We start from the raw sequence: 25,102 nt of genomic DNA on the forward strand, positions 1-25,102 counted from the left end.
TAATGCTCTTTCTGCACTTGTGTTTACCTTTGCACTATCATAACACATCAGAGTTCCCCTCCATGAAACCTGACATGTATTCATGTAAAATTGAATAAGTGCCTATACCCTGCAAATAAAATATTAATAAATAAAGTCATTAATGTCATTCTGCATAAAGTGCATTAAAACACATTCCACAGGAACACTTGTTAAATTCTTTTTCACTAAATAAAAGTGACAGCATAGAACCAAAAGTTCTTATACTGCATATAGAGAAATTATGGCCTGAGGGCACACAACTCTGCCAGAATTTTTAAAGATATATCTGCATCTAATCACTATTGGTTTTTGTTGCTATGGGAATATAGGTGAGTTTTCCAGTGATGACATTCCTGCATAGCCATCTCCATTCCGAAATCTAGAGACCAGATGACACCAAAGATCACTATATTTTATTCTAGAGAACCACTGTTGTATTCGCCTTTCTGAGGCAGTATCCCATCACCTCTCCCTGCACCTTTGCATTCCTCCTCCATGCGGAAGCTGAATGTTCTCTGGCAGAAAGCTCCTGTTCCAAGGGGCTAGCTACAGAATTCCATTTTCCCAGCACAAGAAATTCAAGACTGTCTCTGAATTTATGTCCCCATTTTTCTATTAAAAAGAAAAAATCAGGGTTTTTACTGCTTGGCAGTCAGAGAAATCCAAAGACTGAACAGACTGGTGCCTAGGAAGCATATGGAGAGTTGCACTGGCTCTGTTGCACTATGGCTTCTGGTGGTGTCAGCAGTTAGGCATTCTGCCTGAACTTTTAAATACTTGAATTGGAAAGTTCTCACTCCCAGCAGCCTAGACCTCTTGGTACACTGGTATTAGAGCACGCTGGCACAGCAGTCCCATCCTGAGCTGTTTGGCTGTTCTTCTGGCATGCTGGACCCTATTGAGCAGTTTCCTAAATTGTGATTGAGACTTGTGTGTACCTTTCGCAAGACCTCAGCTGAGGCTCTTCTTGCAGACCTTATGGGCAAGGTTAAATAATTTCCCAGAACTGTGCTAAGCATTCTCGTTGGGAAACAACCTATTCCCTCAAAGGTGAAATAAATAAGGAATTGGTAACAGTGGACTAGAGAGACAGTTCTGCCTGATTTTATGCTTTCTAGAAATCTCATTTTCTTTTTTAGCATCTAGGTCTGGTATCATACCAAGTGAGATGTACAGGCAGCCAATTTATCATTGTACAGAAGTACATAGAAGTTAAGGTTATGAATACCGACAAGATAAAGTCTTTATATTAAATTATCAGCTCACTCTCTCCATTCAAAGATATACATAGGACATAGCAAAGGAAAAGACACACAACTCAGTCAAACAGACCTTTCAAAGACTGGACCAGCTTTCAAAGTGAAAGGATTTTGATATATAGTTTCAGCTCATTGCTAGCAATAAGCAGAACCCATAATTAAATTCCCCATAAAAACCCTTTCAAAGACCCGTCAATTTCTCTGCATGGCCTTTGCCCATGCAGTGACCACCTACTTTATAGGAGGAACAAGAGAGATCAGTGAGAAAAAATGCCAAATGAGAAGCAAAACTGGTGAAACGTGACCTGATGGAGCAAAAAGCAATTTGCTTTATGCTTGGTGAAGTTTGGGGAAAGTTTAAAACTGCCAAACTGGAACTCAATATACCTAAATGCAGCAGCTTCCATTCACTATTGTTGAATAGTCATATATGTTGGGTAGGAAGATTCCAAACTTTATACTCTTGTTATTATATTTGTAAACTTTTTTCCTTTTATGGTTCCACTAAGTCTCACTATTTCCATTGCAGTTCAATCAGGGACATCGCTGAGTGCGATCTGCATGCCAATCTGACGACATTGATTGTGCCTTAGCACATAACAGGAAAGATTACAAGAAGGTTGTCGTTACCTACCACAAAGTGAAGTCCTAGCACCAATCCTAGCTCCCCATCCTGACATGGGGAGCTGATGCAAAACTCTATGGACCTCTTCACTGGCTCTTGTGTACTCTACTCTAGAATACTGCTCACTCGCTTAGGCACATATCACTTGTCAATTCTCAACTTAACATTGTCATCTGGACCCTTACTGATGCAGTAAAACCAGGGCCACAACCATAGCTTCCCATACTGGCGCATATCCACCCATCTCAAATGCATCACAACACAAGACTTTTTCAGATTTTCCATCGCATTTGTACTAGAAGGCCTTTTTCCCCACATGAAGACCTAAATGACATACTGACTCAAATCCAGAAAACCTTTATTTGCTTGCAGCAAAGAACTCAAAGATCGATGGCGAGCAAGGTGGAAGGATGCCAACATGCCGAATAAACACCTCATTAAGGGGAAGGAAAGTGCTTTTAATTTCTCTCTTCCACGGTATGTTTTCCTATGTTACCCGCCTCACTCGCCCCCAATCTCCTTTCACTTCCTTTCCTTAGTTATACTGGGTCATAACTGGAAGACAGGATAAATCACTAGCTGTGCTAAGACTGCACATCAAGCTCTGGAGGCACCCGCTGCAATGTATAGGTAATTCGAGTGACAGAAATCTTCTGTCAATTTTGCAGAAAGATAACCTGCTCAGACAGATAAAGTCCTCATACATGCAGAAAAACTGGTATGCTATTTCACATATGGCTAAACATAACCAGGGCTGCAAACATCACTCAAATGCAGCAAATAATTAGGGGAAAACCAAAAATCCATGTTCTTGTATTGCTCATGGAAAGAACATTACAAAGCTTTGAAGCTTGTCACCAGGTAGAAAAGGCTGTCCGAGGACAGCATTAGCTTTTTTGGACCTGCTGACTATCAGAGCTGGAGCTTATGAAGAGATAGAGTTGGCACATCTGACACCTGTGTGGGACACTTTAGGCAGACACTGGGCTGGATTCTAATCGGAGACATGCGAACATCCATTCCTGAATAACATGAAAAGCTTCCTCTGCTCAGGCAAAGCACCTGATATCCAGGGCTGTGCAGTCATGATCCCACATACCTCAGATTAGATCTGAGCACAGAGAATAGAGAAATAATGCCATTAAGGAGGCTTTTTTTACGTGTTTATTTTTATTACTTCAGAAAAGAAAATAAGACTTCAACGTTTCAGAATAAACACTTGGCAAAAAAAAAAAAAAAAGTTGATGCTTTCGCTTTCTATAAATCTCAATTGTCCAGAGCTATAACTCCACATTTATTTTTCCAAATATAGATTCATATTTAGCAATACATATTTTATTATAACCATTATCAGAAAATCAAGATTGCTGGAATTTTGTACTTCAAGCTACACTGCTCACTCTAATACTATAAAATGCATCAAACATTAGGTTCCCAGTGTAGTCAAAACAGAATTAATATTTAAAACATGATGTTGCAAGCCCCCTGGGATGACTTGAAAAGGAAATGAGTTTGCCATCCAGTGAATACTGAGAAAATATAACCTATGGGGAATGGAGAGCATGTGAGAGTACAGTCTGCACAGCTTATTGACAAATGCAAAAAGAATACGAGAGAGAGTAAGCTGGGCAATTTTGCACTGATTAAAGCAAGTTACAATCCAGAGGTCTGCCTTCATCTCTCTTCTTGTCTAACAGAAGACACCGTTAGCTTCCCAGCTAACAACATGGAGGAAAAGGTATTACAGTCAGTCTTTTATACAAAATGTGAAAAAGACCGTTTTCTGGCTATGCCATTCTTCTGAGAGTCGTGGCACAGTTTGTAGAACAAACAGTCTTAAATCCCTTCCATGTGCATCAGGACAGGGCATTAACGCCGATGCTGAATTTGCATCTCTGAAGAAGGAGCCAGATAAAATGAATGCGGCCCATTAGCCAGACATGGAACTATTTAGAAGCCGAAGTAAATGATGTATATATCCCTAAAACCCAGTGAAAGATTCTGCACTTTCCTTTTGGGAAGTAGGACACGAGCTCTTTAGTTTAGACAGAACAATAGGAGGCTTCAATCAAGGCAGACAAAGAGCCTTGGAGAGTTGCATAAGCCTGATGCAGCTTTTCCTTATTAGATGCAGAAGTGCAGACACGGGGTGGAAGGGTGCTTTTCCTTATCTGTGCTGGCAGTACTCTTCAGAGGATTTGTCTGATGGCTTTTAGTCACGGATACTGTACTAGGCTGACATCCTCAAGTATCTAAATAGAATAGATCATTTGGCTTCACTTCTCCTTGCCTAAGGGAAACTGTGCGTCCATGAGGCTCTCACTTCCTACAGGCAAGGGCTGAAGAGTCAGGGCTGGTTATGTACCTGCAACCTAGATTAAGAGCTATCCTTTTGCCTCCAAAAGTTTCTTCAAACTTGGACTTTATCCTGGGACAAAGGCTAGAGTCCTGGCAGACAAACACCGCTGAGACTGCCACCCACCTGTGTGGACAACCAGCAGCTAAGAAATCCTCATGAGCAAGAGCAGTGTGAATGCCACAACAACAGTGTGGATTTGTCTCCAAAGGGCTCAGGCCATCACCAGCATTTCTTTGCCAACTTCACAATCTGATGGCAGTACTGGCCCAGACCGCAACACAATGCAGTGTTTGCTGAGCCATCGATCCAAACACATGTGTTTTGCTGCCTTTGCCACTATCTATAGCAGCTCTGACATGTTATTCCTAGAATGACATTGCCGTGCTGCTTTGTACTCACTGAGCTGTTATGCATTCAATGTAATTCCTGCAAAGACTGAGTGATTTTATGCCCAGTAGCTCAATAGTTATTAGCTAGGTATAGTAGGATCTCAGCAGTAAAATCTCATGTTTCAGGGCATAAACTGATCACTGCAGGAGTCAGGAAGGAGTCCTTTGTCCCAAGTACAGCAACACTCAGTTGGTCCAGTGAATTATGGAGGGTGACAGATTTCCATCTCCCTCTGAAGCATGAAATGTTTGCCAATTCCACAGGCAAAATACTAGACTTAGCAGGCAGGTCAGTGATCTGATCCATTATGGAAAGTCCTACATTCCAGTGATTTTACAGAGCTGGGGGTGTCTGTAGAAAGAGTGGGGTTATAATCAAGAATTGGCCTTTTTATTATCCATACATACAACATGCATGCAACACTTCTTTTCATGTTCTAGAGAGTCAAGTCTGAGAAGGGAATTTATAGACAATTCTCTTCTTTTGAAAGATGACTTTGTTAATGCAACACCAGTGGAGAAAACATGTTATAAGTGGATTCTGACATTTTCAGCAACAAAGGATTAATCTAGTTTACTAGGATGGTTGCTCTTGGCTTAGTTGCTAACAATATCTGGTAGAATTTCTGGTTGGAAATTTGTCAAAATATTTTTTTCATCAAAAATGCAGATTCCTTTGTGGAAAATGTTGGTTTTGATGAATTTTCTGTTTTGAAACATTTTTGAAATGAATTTTTTCAGATCAAAATAACTGTTTTAAATTTAAGTATAAATTAAAATTAACTTAATTTTTAAAGGTCAAAATCTAAAACAAAATGTTTTGAAATTACTGTTTGGATTGATCCAATCTAAAGTTTTTCTGGATTTTCAGTTTGTGAAAATCTGATTTTGACCTTTTGTCCCATATTGGGACAGGAAACATATTTAAAAATTTGAAAATTCTTGTAGTATGAGAAAACAGTCTCCCGACCATCTCTAATCTCTGCAGTACTATGTGGATATTGGGGATAGCAAGACCCAATGGGGGTGCTAGAAGGGAGCAAATTTTAATTCTCTAAATTTCCTTCCTGGACTTCGGAAGAGAAAAACATTTTGCCTCATTTTTATTTCAAGCTCGTGTGTGCGCTATGGGCATTTCCAAAAAGTGGCTGTGAAATCCTTGGACTCTTCGCAGCTATTCCACTTCACTGAACACAGCATAAGAAGCTGCAAGTGTTAAAAGGGCCGAGAGTTCTTGCTGAAGTCCACCCTGCGAGTTATGCAGGAATTAAACTCTGTGCTTGTTCTGGGCAGGGACTGACAAATTGGGACAAAACACCTGCCCCTGGAAAACATCAAACAACTGCCAAATTTTCATTTATTATGGGCACCATTTCCTCCTGCAGGAGAGACATGTGACCACAAAACTCACTGCACTTAGCCACATCACTACCCAAGAAGGTGAAGGTGGGAGGACAAATGCAATAACTCAGGTGCCAAAATACAGACTAGCTACAATTTTCAAAAGCCCCTAAGTGACTTCAGAGGCCAAGACTCACTGAAAGTTACTAGGACTAGGGATCCTAAGGCGTTAAGTCACTTTTGAAATTGGGGATTTAAGTGATTAAGTAACTTAGGTGCTTTTGAAAAACTGATTAATTATATTAATAATGGTAATTCTGGTGTATTAATAATATTAATTTTGTTTGTTACACAAAGTTTGTGGATGATACAAAGTTAGGATCTGGATTCACACCCAATCTCCCCAAAGCTCAAGCGTGAGGAGATCTGAGGTTCTGATTCAGGAGCAGCTCTAACCAATCAAAATGCAGATTTACTGGAATGGGCCTGAGTCCCATTTTATCTAAACGAGCCTAAATCAGGATTCCATGGAAGCCAAGTTACACTGGCATTAATACAGTTTTAAGATCAGAACCAAGCCCTATATCCGTTTCCAATAACTCCTAAAATCAACCACTCAGTTCAGATTGTGATGTGGATTCAAATGATGTTCTGCAATTATTATACCAGCTAAACAGGCCTGTTCCCCACTGGATTGAGTCTATAAATGGAAATCACAGACAGTAACTGAAAGTTATGATTAGCAAATGAGGAATTTCTGTTTGTGGTTAGACCCTTAGGGTGTTATGATCGTATGTCATGCTTATCAAGTAGTATGTCAAGTCTCTGACATGTAGAAAATGATGTGAAATCACTTGAAATTACATATGATTGCTGAATGCCTGAGAGAATAATGAATAGTGAATAACATGCCTCATGTGTGAGCAGCCACTAATATTAAATAAAAGTCATCTCCTTTCCGTTCAGAAGATTTTGAAATACTAATTCACAAGCGAGAGAACTGCAACAAAAACTATGTTTAATAGCAATAACAGCACAATTTAACCCAACCAAAAAAAGGGAATTAAACAGTAAAGTGATCATGTGACTGGAGGAGGCTTGGAGCAGGATCTTATCCTATGAGTGCATAGGCTTTGCTTAAGAGCTGGTCCTGACTGAACACATATTTTGCAGATGAAATCTCTGATAACACTGCTCCTCACTCTCAGAGAGAATGGACATCAGCCCAATCCCAACATCCAGATGGAGCAGCCTTTAGCCCACTCTAATTTACACCAGCTGGAAGTGGGAGGAGTCACATGGATTGAAGAATGGGCCAACAATATCTCCTTTTCTCCTGCACCAGAAGCCAGCAAAGGGCGGGTGGAGGAGCTACTAAAATGGCCCTGTACTTCTGGAGCCTTCTCCTATGCAGGGGAATCCTTCTGGGGCCACTGAAGTTGCAGAACTGGGTCCATTAGCTGTACATTCAGGTGTTTTCTCCTCCAAAATGAAAATCTGATCACTGAAAATAGGAAAAAGTACCCTCCAAAATGTCCAAAACTAGCAGCAAGGTGCCCGCTCTTTTTCTCTCACAGATGTCTGTGTGCATCTGTGCACACACATGTTTATGTTTCCTTCTCTCCTATAAATTGCATTGTCCATTAATGCATGATTTACTGATACTAGATTATCTGCAAATCCAAACTATGTCATGGAGGTCAGAACAGCAGCACATTTTCAAAAACGCAGTACGGACCAGTAGGTACCTTAAACTCCTCCATTTCTAATTCTCCTAGACAATAACTAAATGAATAAAACATTCCACAATTGATTGATTTACTGCTACTAATGTTCCCAGCCACACGTGAGGTCAGCACAGTTCAAGGTAGCAAGCACTTCCATACTACCGTCCCAGTTTATTCTTCACTGCATATGTTCAGCAAGGGGCAGTGAGTCAGCCTATGAATCATATTTATGGTATTGTGAGCCACACTGGCTTTCCCTGTGTAGCACACGAAGAATCTGAGAAAGCATTAGAGGTTTTATTTGAAGCCTAGAAATTCATAATCTACAGTATGTCTATTAGTTATTGAAGGGAAACAGTCTTTTCCTTCAAAGGAACAAAACTGAAAATGATATGGAATGTCCTGCTGCGAAACCAAATCCTTGCACTGCTTTGAAAATCTGAACTAGTACCTCTTCCTTTGTCTATTTCAATTAATTATTCCTGTATGCACATACTGGGCCATATTACATCAAAATGAAACTTGTGCCTTAAAAGGAGCTCCATAGTCTTCCCTTTTTAGGAATTCTCACACTTCAATGATATAGTCTTCTCAGCATTTGATACTGGGCCACGTCCTCCACCGGCGTAAGTCGGCACAGCTCTATTAAATGAAACTACACTGATTTACACCAACAGAGAATCTGAGTCAAACACACAGACATATTTATGCAGAGTATTTATCAGACACAGGACAGTGAAAGGAGGATCAGAGACACTTGTCTTTCATAACCAATTATAGTTAAGCCTTGAGCGCATAGCTACCAAGCAAGAATTTCGGGGTGAGGCTCACACCTGTTACTGATGCAAAGGTAAGACTCAAGGTCAATGTTAAGTATCAGGGGGGTAGCCGTGTTAGTCTGGATCTGTAAAAAGCAACAGAGAGCCCTGTGGCACCTTTAAGACTAACAGATGTATTGGAGCATAAACTTTCATGGGTAAATACCCACTGCATCTGACGCATGGGAGGTCAATGTTGAGAGCTAATAGCCTTACATGGACTGCGGAACAAGTCACTTCCAGTTACCAAATGGGGACGGCCCTTTTGTCATTTATTTAAAATACAGGCCATTAAAACACTAAAGAATTTAGAGGTCAAGTCATTAAGATGTTTATTTCTATAAGAGCTGAAGTGCTGATAACTCAGGCTGAGGCAGCGAAGAACATTTGCTCTCTAAGCAAACATTAGACCTAAACCAGACAGGTTATGACTTGTCTCCTTTGGTGCCCTGACATGGTCTGATGCTATACTTGCTGTTTAAGCAAGTGGAGCAGGGTCAAGGAAGGTCCTTTAGCTGATCGGAGACAGTTGCCTAGCATACCTTCTGTGAGAAGGCAAGAAACCTCCATAGAACAGTCACAGTAAATACTTTATACTTTTTTAGTGCCTTCCACCCAGGAATGTCACATCATTTCACAGCCACTAATTACACCTCACAACACATCGAATGAGATAGGTGTTCTGCTCATTTTACAAATCAATGGAGGCACAGGACATCCTTTGCCCAAGGCTACACAGCAAGTCAGTGGCAGAAATGGGAATAGACCCCTGGAGTTCAACTCCCAGTCTAAGTACTAGACTATCGTTCTCTCTGTAACGTGGCACCTAGAAGAGTGATCCTGTGTTTGCCAGGGAATCGCGACATGCGCTAATCTCCAAGATCCTCCTTCTTTGAAAGAGAGACACAAGATATGCTAAAGGACCAACTTCGGAATTATGCTGCTATGACTGCAGCGGGTTATCTCACAGAAAGGTGTGCAGGTTGTCGCCCTATTTGCCTCATCGACCACAAAAACAAGAAAAAAGGAGGCTCCTTATAACCTAAATGAAATAATGTATATACTTGTTACTATGTTTTTGAATATTGTCTCAGGGGTTGTGGTTTTAAAGATGTAACTGAGCCTGGTGGAAGGTCTGAGCTAATGTTTTAAAATTTTATATTTTTAAAAATTAGTATTCATCTTACTGAGCTGTGCTGATTTTAAAACACGTATTTACTGTATTGTGTGCTATGGCCTAAGGCTCAGGCACTACATTAATAAACTATCCTAGAAAAAGGAACGTTATGAAGAGCTGCATATGAGCAGCATGAGCCAAACACTGCATCCTTTTCTTCTATAATCAGACAAGACTGGAATCTGCTAATTGAAATGACTACGGTGAACAGAGAGAGACTAGGCTGGAAACACATTACAGAGGATGAATCTTCCTTCTCAACGCATAGATGCTTTATGTTCAAGACAGGCTCTTACCTCTCAACTCTCCTAGATCCAATGTCTTCCCTAGTTGTTCTAATAAGTCGGCCCTGGCTGCGTTCTTTTTGTGCTTTTTGCCATCATAATGTTGTTGTGCCATCATGGGGTTATTGAACCAGGCTGCACAGAGCTGGCAGTACCTGTCTGAGTCTCTTCTTTGGTGAGGTGAAGACACCACAGGAGAACTATCCACATGTGGCTGCTTTAGTGAACTCAGAGTGGTTTCTGTAAAAGAAAACAATCAGACATGGAGTTTTCCCAGCCCAACCGCTATTCGTACCATACCAGAACCTTAAATAGACAGTCCCCACATTTGACACAAAGAAGAATTAGCAGCAGTTAGCACCTTCCATTGCAAATACTGCTGCTCTACATATTTGAATGGTATGGCTTGGAAATCTACCATCTCCCTTAAAACAGAAATGTTAGTGCACTTAGGCAGCATGAAACTATTCCTCAATTATTTGCATTACACCAGCTCAGAAAGTAAAGATTCTTTTAGTTGTAGTTACATGGTTTATTATAAAACTTTACCTGTTAAAATGTTCTTAGTAAAACTGCTACTTATATATAAACATACTGGTGAAGAATAATCAAAAATAGTAATCAAAGAGCATAAGCTTATGTATGGACATTCCATGTATAAAACCAAACATTTCTCAGGGTAGGAAAATTGTTAGGTTTATAATCAACTGAACATTCTTGTTCTCAGTTTGTTTGGTTTTAGAAAATAATAGAAAAAAACAGAAGAATTTTAAAATGCCACAAATAAAGACAGTATTCAGTAGTCAATTCCCTCTCTCAAATATCTTAATACACTATTAATAGGTGCCATTGACATGTCAACCTTCCCGTTTAGCCCCTCAGTCCTCTTCAAAGTCACCAGAAGGCTCTAGCAGTCTACTTTTGAAAAAGTGATCCTAATTCAAAAGGTTTCAAAAGAAAAATGGATCATTAGTCATAATGCTGTACAGGAGCAGCATGTGTTTGCTGTGGCCTCTCTGCTGAATTTAGTACAGCTGATAAAAGAAAAAAAATAAGTTATACTAAAAAGGTAAACATTGTGATGCTGTTGGAATACCAGAATACACACTTATTAGTACTTAATTGGCACATCTAGCTCACATATTCTTTTAATGTGGTTTTCCATTTTTAGATTTTAAAGAAAATGTCTAATATCAAAATAATTACTTAAAACTATGTTCTCAGGAAATATGCTTTGGGATAAGAGTAGGAAAATTTGCACTCTAAAAATCAGTTTGAGAGCTCTTCTTCTGATCAAACGATTTCACTGCTACTCTTGCTCAACTCTAATGAGATTGCAGCTGTAGGGACTGACAAAGTGATGAAACAACTTCATTATTTGAGTCTGCGAAGTTCCTCAGTGAGCAAAATAAGGATATATTTAGACACATAATTATGACCTGAACCCTCTGTAATCTCCCCCATGGTTCAAGAGTGTTAATACAAGTTACAAATCTTCAGCTGACTGGTATGTGAAAGGATCTCTATTAGCTTTCCTTAAGGAAATTGTATCTTGCCTCTAATGTTACTTACAACCTTATCAATTTTCAGGGTTTTATAAGAGTCTATTGTTTTTTATTGGCAATGGCAAAGGTATTGGATTTTCATTGCCTGAATTACAGTTGATTCTGAAACACAGTTCTCCTACTTCCTAAGCCCTGATCGGGGAACCACTTAGGAAGAGAAAAATATCCTAGACTGATACCTCATATGTGCTGGCAAGAGCGATACACTACAAAGTATTAACAAAATGAGCTCCTTTGGGTATTAGGGTTAACAAAATTATTATATAATCGACTCTTATGGAGTCATTTATTCTCCTCTTTGTATTGGCTAACGAACTTTCCACTTACTCTGGTTCGATTTATTTCATTCCACAAAGTGATGGTGTTGTCTATTCACTGTATAGCTATTGTTTCACTGGTATAGTTAGAAACAAGATAAAGAGTAGTTCTGCTAAATAAAACTGTCTCCCATTCCCACATTCATTGTGTCTCTTAGACTGTACGCTCTTTGGCGCAAAGTCCGTGCACTTGAAGACTGCCTGGCACAATGGAGCCCTAATCCTGACTGCAGCTTTTAGGTGCTTCTCCAGTACAAATAATAAATGGGAACACTAGCTACCCTTACTCTCAAGCTAATACAGCTCACTGATTTTAGTCTATCTTATCCATTCATATGGTCACTGTGGGAGGGACTGTGTGCTGGGGGTTCAGAAAGGAACTTGGGATTGGCTGGGGTAAATCCACCCCAGCTCTGCTCCGGACAGCCCAGAGCAGCCTCCTGTGGGGGGATCTGCCGGCAGGGCCATTCTCCCCTCTGCTGCCCAGGGCCACTTGTTTGGCACAACAGCCCCAAGCAAATTCCCCAATTCCCTTCTCGGACAGGAGCCCACGTCACTGGGGAGAGCTCTGGGTGCTCTAGGGAGAAATCCTCAGGGTAAAATCCTGGGGCACGGCAGCCTCTGCCTCAAGCACCATCCCGGAACAGGCTGCGCCACAACAGGGTGCCTGCCTCACTGCCCCCTTCTCTCACCTATGAAAAGAAGCATTGTCTCTCTCGGTAGCAAACGCAAACCCTTTTATTCACACGATATGCCACAGTCTGCGGATGCCTCCTGGTAAATACACTTCCTCCCAAAGCAAAACAAGGTTACAACACAGCAGCTCCTCTCTCCCATGCCAAGGTCACCATTCCCAGGTCACCCACCCGAGAGCCATTAGCCACTCTGTCCCAGTTCTTTCTGAGCCGGCTCCAGGGCCCCTCTCCAGGCCCCACCCTGACAGTGCCAAGACCCACTTCTCTCCCACAAGTGTTCTCCGGTAGCCCCAGTCAGGTCTCCTTTCAGTGACAGGAGTCCTACCCTTCACACTAAGTGTCCATTCAGGACCATAGCCCTCCATTGCTGAAAGGTGGTGTGAGTCCTAGCTCTGCTCCTAGGATCCTCCTGCCTCCTCAACTCCTCTTGCTTCTGGGCCCAGCTTACACTGACCAAGCTGGTCCTTTTCTGGATTCCTGGGGGCCTCTGCACAAGCCTTCGTCAGTTCCCACAACTTGGCAGGGTCCCCAGCTCTGGCCAGTCCTCCCAACAGCTCTCCACAGAAAATATCCCTGGCAGTTTGGTTACTGAGTGCCTTCAGCTTTTCTCCCTCCAGCTCCTTCTCTCTTGCCCTCTTCTCAGACAACTCTCACTCACTCCTTCCTATAGCACTCAGTCTCTCCTTTATATGGCCAGCTGCCTTCTCTAGCTGCCTCCCAAATGGGCTTTAATCAGCCACAGGTGCACTAGACCCTGCTCCCACTTAAAGGGGCCAGTCACCCTGTGACAGGAACATACCCTCTCCACAGCCCACACAGGGAGCTGATGGGCCAGTCTGCCAGCTCCTGTCTCAACTACACCCCTGAGCAGACAATGATTCCTTCACCATTCCTGTGCTGCCCAGACATCTGGTTTGGATGGGAGCCAGCAGAGAGGGGCTGTGCAGAGAGACACCCAGTATCCATGTCTCACCACTTCAAAGTCCTTCACTTTTCAGTGGCTTGGCTAAGGCCACATAAGGAAATAGTGTCACACCCACACCCATTCACCGACCCACCATTGGGTTACAATCACAGAGCTTGGCACACACAGAGCTTCATGCATGGCTTTGTGTCAGTCATGGAGCAAAGCCTTTGGGTATGACAGCCCGAGCGTCCCCCTCCGACCACATCCCATCACATGCTGCTCTTTTATTTGTATCTCTAATAATGGTGTGAGAAATAGGAAAGCTGTGCAAGACTGATCTCCATTTCCTGGTCCCTGTCATATGGGTTACTAAGATCACACACCCTCTGTCTCACAGCAGGGGTCAAATCAGGGGCCACTGAGTCCAATAACTATTGTTAGTGTCCCGTCCATCAGCAAACAGAGGGAGTCACATACACAAGTGTAACTACACTTTATGACTCTCACTCAGAAGTAGCGTTTTAGTTCCTTCTGGCGGCTCTTCCTAGGCGAGAGCTTTCTGCTTGTCACCAGGAACCTCGTCTTGGTCTCCAATTCGGAGGGTGCAGAATTCTCTGTGCGATGCTAATAACTCCCAGCTTTGTAAAAACAGTCATGTAGTTAGATGTTTAATATTCAATATTTATGCCCACCTTTATTTGCACCTAAATTAGCTGAGGGTATGACAGTTTCCTTGTATCTTTCCCAACCCACCCACCCCTCATATGCTTTGCATGGACTGGGCACAATATGCCCCCCTAAGCCTTGCTGGAGGCACGCCATACTACACACACTGTATTGTTCTGTACATTTCTTGCTAACTCCGTATATACAGTGCTGAGATGTTTCCAGCTCAGGTCCCAGACGCTTTGGTGCTTTCTCCCACAGAAATATAATAACAAGCTCTGCTCTTTCTTTTGAGCCTCACACAGTTTTTATTATGCAACTAAAGGACAAAATTACTTCTCCAGAAGAACTCACACGCTGCAGTCAGTGCTCAGGAAAGGCCAGATGGCATTTTCCTCATAAAATTACTTGTTTCTCAACAAATAAAAGCAATCTGTCTATAAATTTAGTGCCTTGCATTCCAAAAGGACAAATAAACCCGTATAGGCACTGAACACAATCCAGATAAATGGCAGGAAAACAGTATGTGATCATGTAATTCAAGACTGCGTTGTAATGCATATGCACAAGAAGGCAGAGTTAAGGCTGCAAAGTGAAGCAATCAAAAATCAGGAAATGGATTGCCTAATATGCGTAAGGTTCCTTTAATGCAGTATTTTTGTGTGGAATTGTAATTAAATCAAGTGTAGCTTTCCTTGTGTATTATTGCCAATACTAATAGTTTACCAGCTCACAATCCTCCCCTACTCTTAATAATCAGTGTCAACAACTGTCCAGTGCTTTGAACATAGAATCATAGAACTGGAAGGGACCTTGAGAGTCCCCAGCACTCAAGGCAGGACTAAGTACTATATAGACCATCCCTGACAGGTGTTTGTCTAACCTGCTCTTAAAAATCCCCAATGATGGAGATTCCACCACCTTTCTTGGCAATTTATTCCAGTGCTTAACCACCCTGACAGTTAGGAAGTTTTTCCTAAAGTCCAACCTAAACCGCCCCTGCTGCAATTTAAGCCTATTGCTTCTTGTCCTATCCTCAGAGGTTAAGAACAACATTTTTTCTCCCTCCTCCTTGTAACAACCTTTTATGTACTTGAAAACTGTTATCATGTCCCCTCTCAGTCTACTCATCTCCAGACTAAACAAACCCAATTTTTTCAATATTTCCTCCTAGGTCATGTTTTCTAGACCTTTAATCATTTTTGTTGCTCTTCTCTGGACTTTTTCCAATTTGTCCACATTGTTCCTGAAATGTGACGCCCAGAACTGGACACAATACTCCAGTTGAGGCCTAATCAGCGCGGAGTAGAGCAGAAGAATTATTTCCATGTCTAGTCTTAAGTAAGTGCTAAGTACATGCTGGCCCTGCCTGCTGGGAAGCAAGTGCAATTTGGAGCATCTGCTGCTCCCCATTCACTGGAACTCCTCCTTACTGCATTGTGCAAAGTTCAGGTAAAAAGTCCTTCCTGCACATATGGCTCTGTCTGCTTACTGTACTCACACACTATATATTCTACTAAAACCCTGATTATTCGTATTATGTCCCAGTCACGGAGAATGGACTAAATGACACGCAAGGCTAACCCAAAAGCAGAAGCCCATTCAGTTTTACATCATTTTGATATTCGATGCTCTCCGGTGTAGTAGATGGTGTGTGCATGTCTCAAAGATCCCATGGCTGCGTGGCTGTAAATTGTGGTGTCTGGGTGATTATTCCAGTTCAGCCAAACTTTAGAGATGTGTTTCATGCCTTCCCCCCTCTATTCCCATACACACGCTGTATCACGAGAGTTGTTAGTGGCTGACTTTTTTTTTTAAGGGGAATTCAAGAATAAAACCTGCAATTGCTTCAGCCATAAGAATTATCCTCTAGAGTCTTATCAGACAAAATCTTTCTATTCTTATCTTTATTTTTGACCGCTGGGATTATCCGCAATAACTGTAGAAGCATTTGGGCATCTGGCACCTTATAAATAAATAGTGTGACAGACCCAGACCAGTGGGCTACAGGAGTCTGGTAGAGGGCAAATCTACTGGTCACTGGATGAGTAGTTTTCTGTTCCCTGAGTGACCAGAGCAGTGGCTGCACTAGAGTAATCAGGAACCTGCTAGAACCAGTTAAGGCAGGCAGGCTAATTAGGACACCTGGAGCCAATTAAGAAGAAGCTGCTAGAATCAATTAAGGCAGGCTAATCAGGGCACTTGGGTTTTAAAAAGGAGCTCACTTCAGTTTGTGGTGGGAGTGTGAGGAGCTGGGAGCAAGAGGTGCAAGGAGCTGAGAGTGAGAGGGTGTGTTGCTGGAGGACTGAGGAGCACAAGCGTTATCAGACACCAGGAGGAAGGTCCTGTGGTGAGAATAAGGAAGGTGTTTGGAGGAGGCCATGGGGAAGTAGCCCAGGGAGTTGTAGCTGTCATGCAGCTGTTACAGGAGGCACTATAGACAGCTGCAGTCCACAGGGTCCTGGGCTGGAACCCAGAGTGGAGGGTGGGTCCAGCTTCCCCCCAAACCTCCCAATTGACCTGGACTGTGGGTTCTTCCAGAGGGGAAGGTCTCTGGGCTGTTCCCCAACCCACATGGTGAATCTCTGAGGCAAGAAAATCCACCAATAAGCATAGGACCCACCAAGATAGAGGAGGAACTTTGTCACAATAGTTATTACGTGTCAAGATCCAGGAATTATAGTTATGTGGTATAGTGGACATGCTGCTTGCCTAGGCCCCAGCTATAAAGTTAAATATGTTGGCTCCTTTGGTCAGGTTTGTCCTTGTTTAGATGTTAGCTGCTGCCTTGAGGGAGAGTGGGGTGGCATAAGTTCACATAGCTGGTGGTGTCCTCAGGATTTATGTCTGCTACACTCTAAAGAATTATGACTGTAGCATACTATTCCCTTTGCTGCTGTGTTAGCTAAATGGCAGAGTGAACTCCAGATTGCATGTAAGAGCCTGTCTCACATCAACTCTTCCTTCACTGATTCGCAGCGCATACCACTCAAAACATAACTAATGGGGAGAGGTCATTAGTGGGACTCAAAATTAGGCCTTTGTCTTTTCCATTAAGTCAGTGTTTCCCAAACTTGGGATGCCGCTTGTGTAGGGAAAGCCCCTGGCAGGCCGGGCTGGTTTGTGTACCTGCCGTGTCCGCAGGTCCAGCCAATCGCGGCTCCCACTGTCTGGTACGTCCCTCGGACCTGTGGACATGGCAGGTACACAAGCCGGCCTGGCCCGCCAGGGGCTTTCCCTACACAAGCGGTGTCCCAAGTTTGGGAATCACTGCATTAAGTGATCTTAGTAGTTAGGGATAAAGCAGCAATCACACTCCCTCAAGCCACCAGGTATTCTTTGCTACCAAAGCCAATAATCTCCATGCTAGTAAGAGTCCAGTGTGGAATGTTCTACTCATTCCAAGAGCCATTGGCTGCTTCAGATGTATAAGGAAAAGATGTGAAGCCCAAGGGATTTCCCTCTACATTGCACTTTTAATAGCACTTTGTATCTGTGTGAAGGGAGCATACTGAGCTACCAAACCAGAACTCCTCTCTCTCACTAGCGGCAGTGTTTTACACTAGTCTGTGCTCACTTTGCATAGGTGTTCATGATTTCACCAGGTACACAGTGGTGAAGCATTAGCCCTCCTCTAAGTGATGCATTTGTAATGCAAAATCTATTTTTGTACAGTTGCAGCCCTTAGACCTCGTTTACAACTACAGCTAGGCCTGAACTATTGCCATATTTAACCAACAATTAATGAAATACATCCCGTATCTACTGGAACTCAGGATCTCCCTGAACAGAAATAAATGAAAGTTGACTTCACTCCAAATGGGAATTTAGCTTTTTGACACACGGTAACTTCTAGCCAGAAACAGGACAAAATGTCATTCCCTCAGCAGCAGCATGAAAATAATTAACCCTAGCAAAAATTTCAGACTTTTAAAAAAAAACTGTTCTTCCTTCCTTTTGACTCTGATTCTACTGGTGCAAGATGTTACGTCGCTTATAACAGTCTGTCTTGCATTCTTTTTTGGTATAGGAGGGACGTGAAGCAAACACTTCAGCACACTGGTGATTGGTGGACAACTGTTTGACTTATTTCTTGTGTACAACACTTGCTAATCATAGGACTACTTACAAAAGCACCCAACTCCTCACCCTATCCAAGAGGAGCTCAGGATAACAATACTAAGAAATTAACCACTCAGCTGCACCATTACAAAAGGGAATTGTGGAAATATAGTTTCCCTCAGAAAAGAAGAAATTCCACAGAAAAGGTTGACACTGAGAGCTTGTCTTCACTAATCACTACAGCAGGGGTGGGCAAACTATGGCCCGCGGGACCATCCTGCCCAGCCCCCAAGCTCCTGGCCCAGGAGACTAGCCCCCAGCCCCTCCCCTGCTGTCCACCCTCCCCCACAGCCTCAGCTCACTCGCTCCGTCACAATGCTCTGGGTGGCAGGGCTATGAGCTCCTGGAGCAGTGCAGCTGCAGAGCCTGGCCTGACCCCGTGTTCTGTGCTGTGCTGTGTGGTGGTGGCGGCGGCGGCAGCGTGGCCCGGCTCCAGCTGGGCAGCGCGGCTGTAACGCCGCCAGCCACTGGTGCTCCAGGCAGCGCGGTAAGGGGGCAGGGAGCGGGGGGGTTGGCTAGAGGGCAGGAGAGTTCGGGGCGGTGGTCAGGGGCAGGGGTGTGGATAGAAGTCGGGGAGAAACAGGGGGTTGAATGGGGGCAAGGGTCCCTGGGGGGCAGTAAGGAAGGAGGGGGGGTTGAATGAGGCGGCAGGGAGCAGTCAGGGACAGGGGTTCCCGGGGAAGTCAGGGGACAGGAAGAAGGGGTGGTTGGATGGGGCGGGGGGGGGGGGGCAGATAGGAGGTGGGGGCCGGGCCACAACCCCCTCCCCTAACTGGCTCTCCATACAATTTACGAAACCTGATGCGGCCCTCAGTCCAAAAAGTTTGCCTGCCCCTGCACTACAGCGCTGCTGTACCATGCCGACGGAAGAGCTTCTCCCATTAGCATAGTCAATCCACCTCCCCAAGAAGCAGTAGCTATGTCAACGGGAAAAGCTCTCCCATCAATATCGCGCTGTCTGAGCGCGGGATTAGTTCGGTTATAACTACGTCGCCCAGGGTTGTGGATTTTTCACATCCCTGACCTGACTGTAGAGTGGATTTATAGTCACAAACAAATTCTGAGATTTATTTTATTCGGTCACTTTCAACAGATCTGAGACTGAAAACCTGAATCAGGCACCAATGGAGTGAAATGCCAAAGAAATGCTGTTCATGGTGTTTCCTGATGGGAGCGGTGTGTAGATTATTGCATCTCTAAAAATATGTGTACCTTTGACATTTTGCTGCGTAGTATCATTTCTTACCCAGAATGGCAATGCTAGGTCTTATACTGCACATTAACTAACAGCTGTGGAACCACTGCTCCAGAGACATGGCACTTCCTCAAATGATGATTCATCATCAACTGTCCTACTCTCCTGGTGCTGATGTACCATTTTCCACCTTCCTGAAATGGCAGGTCCCAGCACTTAAATAAATGTGGGTAGCAGCTATTATTTTACCCACAATTCTCTGTTTTATAATTTGCACTGATGACTGAATGCAAGTTGACAGAAGATGCTAGAGATGACTAGAGAAATTCATCAGTAGTGTTGGTGACATGAAGCCTCTGAGGGCGCCAGCATCACACAGCAAAAGGAATGGGAAAGGATCAGAAATATTTCACCACAGTGATGAGACATCACTTTTTCCAGTAATGAAAAAGCTTATTGTCAAATCACTCCTCAACCTTCTAACTGCTCCAACTGGGAAAGGATAAAAGATCAGCATTTTGTTAACTCTGAGATGATAAAATTCAGAAGTATGATATTTCTGAAAGAAATTGAAAACCAACCCAAATTTTCTGTGATACTGAGTACACAGGAAAACCAGAATATCAAGTAGCAGTTAGCTCTCAAATCCAGGATACAATATGAGTTTGTGCAGAGATGCAGAATACATTGAAATGTATCTGCATTATTCTCCTGGTCAGAGAGGAAGACTGCTGTGTAATGAGTAATCGTTATTTAAAGCTATCAAGAAAAGCATCTAGATTACCAGATAGGAGTACCTCTAGGATAGGATAATCCTCCTTTGCTGATAAAGCTGCTATGGCAGAGAATATTATACATGTAAGTGTGCTTGACCTATATAGGGCATACATTAGTCAAAGTTGAGGGTTTATGTAACTTCACACTGATTCAGAAGATCTTTACTAATTCAATAAAGAGCTCAAACAACAAGTCTGGATCTAGCATGAAAATCCATGCAAAAGGACTAAACCCCTCTCAGCTGTGTTACCCAGCAGTGAAGAAAACAAGCTGGGTGCTAACAGTACCTCGTTTACAGGGAAAAGTACTCAGACTCAGGTATGTCAGATTCACAGAATCAAGATGGGCAAGTACTTGGATGGGAGAAGTCCATGGGAGGGGGACAAAAACAAAGACTAGAAGTGGGTGTTAGAATATAGTAGATGGCACTTTTCCCTCTGAGTCAGTACAGACCCCAAAGGTCAGATATGCTTCTGGGGGAGCTCTCTTTCAGAAAAGAAGTCAAACAGAGCTTCTGATCATTAAAGCTCCCACGATAATTTTTGCAAGAGCAGGGGTATTACCTTTGGTGTTCCAGCCCATGTTCACATTGAGCGATGCGGAACAGGACTTTGGTAGCAGAGCTGGTAGAAAAAATTCAGATTTTGGTAAAACAGTACACACTTTTTCAATTCTATTTTTACTGATGAATTTCTGCTGTTTTCAACCAGCTCTAGAATTATAATCTCTGTAAATTTCCCTGACGTTTCAGTTGCACACATTATTCTTCATTTTTGCCTCTAAACTTTGTTGTTGTTACTAAATGATTTAAACAGCTGCTACCTTCAATCCAGAGGTGGCTCTATGTCTGAAGTGACTTATGAATAGCCAGATATAGTTTAGAAATTCTTTTGTCTCTCAAGCATATCAACAGTGCTAATTAAATTCTCATTATAGATATTTACATACAATGGCCCTATCAGTAGAACAAAAAGTAAGATTGCTTAATTTCAGCTCAAATGAAATTTTTTTGGGAAGTTTCATAATTTTTGGAGCATTTCTTAATGAGGGGCCTATGAACAGTTTACCTGTTTGTGGAGATTTTGAATTCTAATTTTTTTGGTCCTATAAATTAAAAATGACTTTCATGCTAAAAGTTCAGTCTCACAGTACGCCTGACTCCAGCATGAACAAGTGCACACAATACATCTGCATGTTAAAACAAAGAATTAGAACATTATGAATAGATTCATAAATGTTAAGGCATTGTGATCATCCAATCTAACCTCCTGTATAACACAGACAAAGAATTTTATGCAGGTATTCCAGTACCGAACCCATTAACCTTTGTTTGACTACAGCAAATATCTACCAGACAGGCATCCAGTCGTGATTTGAAGACATCCAGAGTTGGAGACTCCACCACCTCCCTTGGTATTTTGTTCCTATAGTACATTTGAACGTACTGCTTTTAGAAGAGACAGTCCCTATAGCAGCAGATATTATGGTGTGCTGCACTGTGCATTGCCATCCCCTTAGTTCCTAACTTTGCAGACAAAAAGATTTCATCAATCTCATGGGTGAAGTTTAACGTGGCAGTCTCTTTTAACCCCTCTGTTTATATGCCCTTTAAAGAACTTGCCATTTTAAAACTTGAGAGAGTTCTGTTCAGCACAGTTTTTTGATTTTCCATGTTTATATTCATCCCGGGATGAAAGTCTGAGTCACAGTAGGATGAAAGTGAAGGAGAAGCAACTGACGCATATAAAAAAGTACTCTTACTGGTCTGAAGAGTGCTAATGTTGATGAATTTTTAAGGCTAAGCAGATTTGGGCCTGAATAATAGTTAGACGGGTGACCAAAGGAGAATACTTGGTGTTTTAGACTTGCAAGAGCACTGGCTCTGCTCACCAATCTGACATCGTGAAGGCTGGGCCCCTACAAGGCCAGCTGAAGTCAATGGGGCCTGCAGGTTCTCAACACCTCTAAAATTGTACCTTTTATATCTCTGCTTAACAACATTATACTTTGAAAGGGTTTCTATTTGATGTTTCCCCCATGAATCAATGACTGGGCTGTGCAGATATGTGCAGTTGTGGGGGTGGGGGACTTGGGTTTCATTCATTCATTCTCATCTTCTCTCTTTGGTGGAGAGTCTAATGCAGTGGCTCTCAACCTTTCCAGGCTACTGTACCCCTTTCAGGAGTCTGATTTCAAGTTTCATCTCACTTAAAAACTACTTGCTTTCAATTCAGACATAAAAATACAAAAGTGTCAGAGCACGCTATTACTGAAAACTTTCTTTCTTTCTCACTTTTACCAAATAATTATCAAATATATTGATTTGAATATAAATATCGTACTTACATTTCAGTGTGATACCTCAGCTTGTTTTTCACTTGTGAGCCTTGTCTGAAGCCCAAGCCCCAGGCAGCAGGGTTGAAGCATGTAACTTAGCTTTGCGGGCTTCCAGTGGTATGGGGCCCCAGGCGATTGTCCTGCTTGCCATCCCCAATGACAGCCCTGCACTTGCAATTTCCCCTAAACCTGGCCCATGACCCACCTGGGGGCTGCAACACACAAGCTGAGGAACACTCATCTAGATGAGTTGAGTACCCCTGGAAGGCCTCTGCATACCCCCTGCGTAGACCCCTGGCTGAAAACCACTGGTCTAATAGGCATACGCTCTGATTCAATCTGCAGCCTGAGCTCTTTTGTTTAACGAATGATCGTTGCTTGAATTGTTACAGCCAATGATTTACTTCTGAGTGGATTAAAATAATCCTAATATTAAATGTTATTTTGCGCTTTATTCTTTTCTCTCACAAAACACTTCAACTAAGATTCATCCTGAGACAGAATATATGGAAAAAGCCACTGGAGCCTGGAGTAGTCTCTCAGCCTTGGAGGACACTCCAAAGTACCATTGAATAAAAGGGACCTACTGTCTAGAGAAAGGAGCAGAATACAGGTTTCTGGAGCCAGCAGTTCCACCACCAGAGTCAGAGGTAGCAGTTTCAATAGGAAGGTTGAGATGCACATAGGTTAAGTCTTCCTGCAACCATTTAAGTCTTCCATAAAAATAGAGAAAAAAGTCTCTGGGGGGCTCTTCCTGGAGATGTTCTAGGAAAACTCCAGGGACAAATCTCAGTTATGTATTTGTGCCCTAGAACTTGGGGCCATCCACCCCACAGAGCACACAGTTACCAGCAGATTTTTGTATAAGCCTGCACTGAAATCACATTTGTTAATGCAATGTGAGTAATCTTCGGCAAATAGGCCTTGAGATGTTACTTCACACACAGCAACTGCCACACTCACAGCTGTCTATTCGTGACTCCTAGGACTCTCGAAAGCAGAATCTTTGAAGCAGCAGTCTGGAGTATAAGAGAGATCCTCTGTTACGTGGAGCTGGTTCTGCAGGGAGCCCACATAAAAGCTGTATTTAAAGGGGAGTGCTTGAGAACTCCTGGAGAAGGATGGCCACTGCTGATTAATATATTCCTATTGCTTAGATTCATCAGATCAAGTATCTAGAAGACTCAATGAATACTTGAATTATTCTTTCCAAGTGATTGCTACAACTGAAGAGCTCATTACACATAGAGATATGCAGCAAGGGGTGCAGATGTAGTATAGTCTCAGCTCACTTGATTCAGATTAACAAAATTAAATGAAAACACAACGTGAAATCAGGGCTCTTTACAGTATTGCTTGAGACAGTGCTGTGGGTAATATTTTCTCTTTACGTAGGAGAGATGCAGCATGGACAATACCACTGCAAGTTTCCATGACACAACCTCTTAACCCATTCTGGTAAGGCAACGTCAGCCTGGAGAGGTAACGTCAGTCTCCATGTCCATTCAGTCCTTGACTAGTTAGGGCCAATTAATTTATGGGTGTGGGGGTTTCAGGTTTTTATACGAACATATGGTTCATTAGGAATGGAAGAGACATCATGATTAGGCAGTTGGTGAGCTGAGACCATAGCCTATCATGCTGACCAATATTGTCACATTGTTTCCTTGTTCTGCTCATCTGTCTCCAGCTGTTGTTTCTTGTCTTGTACATAAGTTGGACGTTCTTTGGGGCAAGGGATGTCTTTTTGTTCTGTGTTTGTACAGCGCCTAGCACAACGGGGACCTGGTCCATGACAAGGACTCCTGGGTGCTACTGGAATACAAATAATAAATAACTAATTTCACATTGGCCAGAAAACAGCTTATGGATTTGAACAGTTGACCTACATGTGAAGCACTCCACATGGCTCAAAGAACAGATATTCACTCAAGCATTTGAGGCTTGATCCAAAGCTCATTGAACTCAACGGGCTGTGGATCAAGCCCTTCAGGCCTACATCCTGGAGAACAAACTTGGGGAAGTTTGGAAAGTTCAAACATTTTCCTTACGAAGGAGTTTGGTCTTTAAAAAGAAATTCTTGCAGTCTAAAATATATAAACAAAGGTATTCTTTCCACGGGGGCCTTTCTTAATGTTTCCCATAATCTGAGTCCACCTGCGATGCATGTCCTGAGGACAAAGGCATGATACTGGCCTTCCGTGCAAGAAAGCAACTTTAAATTGAGTCATGATGCCATCTCATATTGGTTCTCTTAGCATTGGTAAGGGGTTAGAAGCCGTGGGCACCGCAGCACCCAAAGGTTGGGCAGAAACATAACAAGGTTGCAAATAACTTCCATGCCCAGTCTGAGGTCCCATATTTGGGTCCTGTAGTGAAGTGACGATTCACCGGTGCAGCGCCTCTTGCTGGTCTTCTTGGAAATTAGCTTGTCCAGCACTCGGAACACCCTCTTCTGGCCGATGTCTCGCTTGCCTCAGAGCCCCATGTGCCTCCGCAGAACCCCCGCTCTGGGTCTCCC

The 25,102-nt window shown here is 42.8% G+C and overlaps 1 protein-coding gene across 17 annotated transcripts in view; it reads right to left on the reverse strand.

Moving 5' to 3' along the window:
* Positions 1-25,102, reverse strand: part of ZMAT4 (zinc finger matrin-type 4) — a 200,688-nt gene that overhangs the window by 41,305 nt on the left and 134,281 nt on the right. For 12 of the 17 annotated variants that reach the window (XR_010598663.1, XM_065584733.1, XM_065584736.1 and 9 more), the window contains exons 5-6: positions 20,808-20,867; positions 10,013-10,240 (exon numbers count right to left, since the gene is read on the reverse strand). The exons of 1 other annotated variant lie outside the window; for it this stretch is intronic. Coding sequence is in view for 14 of the 16 variants with exons in the window: in XM_065584733.1 (XP_065440805.1) it covers positions 10,013-10,240; positions 20,808-20,867 (288 nt within the window). In the remaining 2 variants the exon portion in view is untranslated. The remainder of the gene's footprint in view (positions 1-10,012; positions 10,241-20,807; positions 20,868-25,102) is intronic. 4 more of the 17 variants (XR_010598664.1, XM_065584740.1, XM_065584739.1 and 1 more) reach the window with 1 other exon arrangement.

Source organism: Chrysemys picta, chromosome 2 (genome assembly GCF_011386835.1).
Source record: "Chrysemys picta bellii isolate R12L10 chromosome 2, ASM1138683v2, whole genome shotgun sequence".
NCBI classification, from domain to species: Eukaryota; Metazoa; Chordata; order Testudines; family Emydidae; genus Chrysemys; species Chrysemys picta.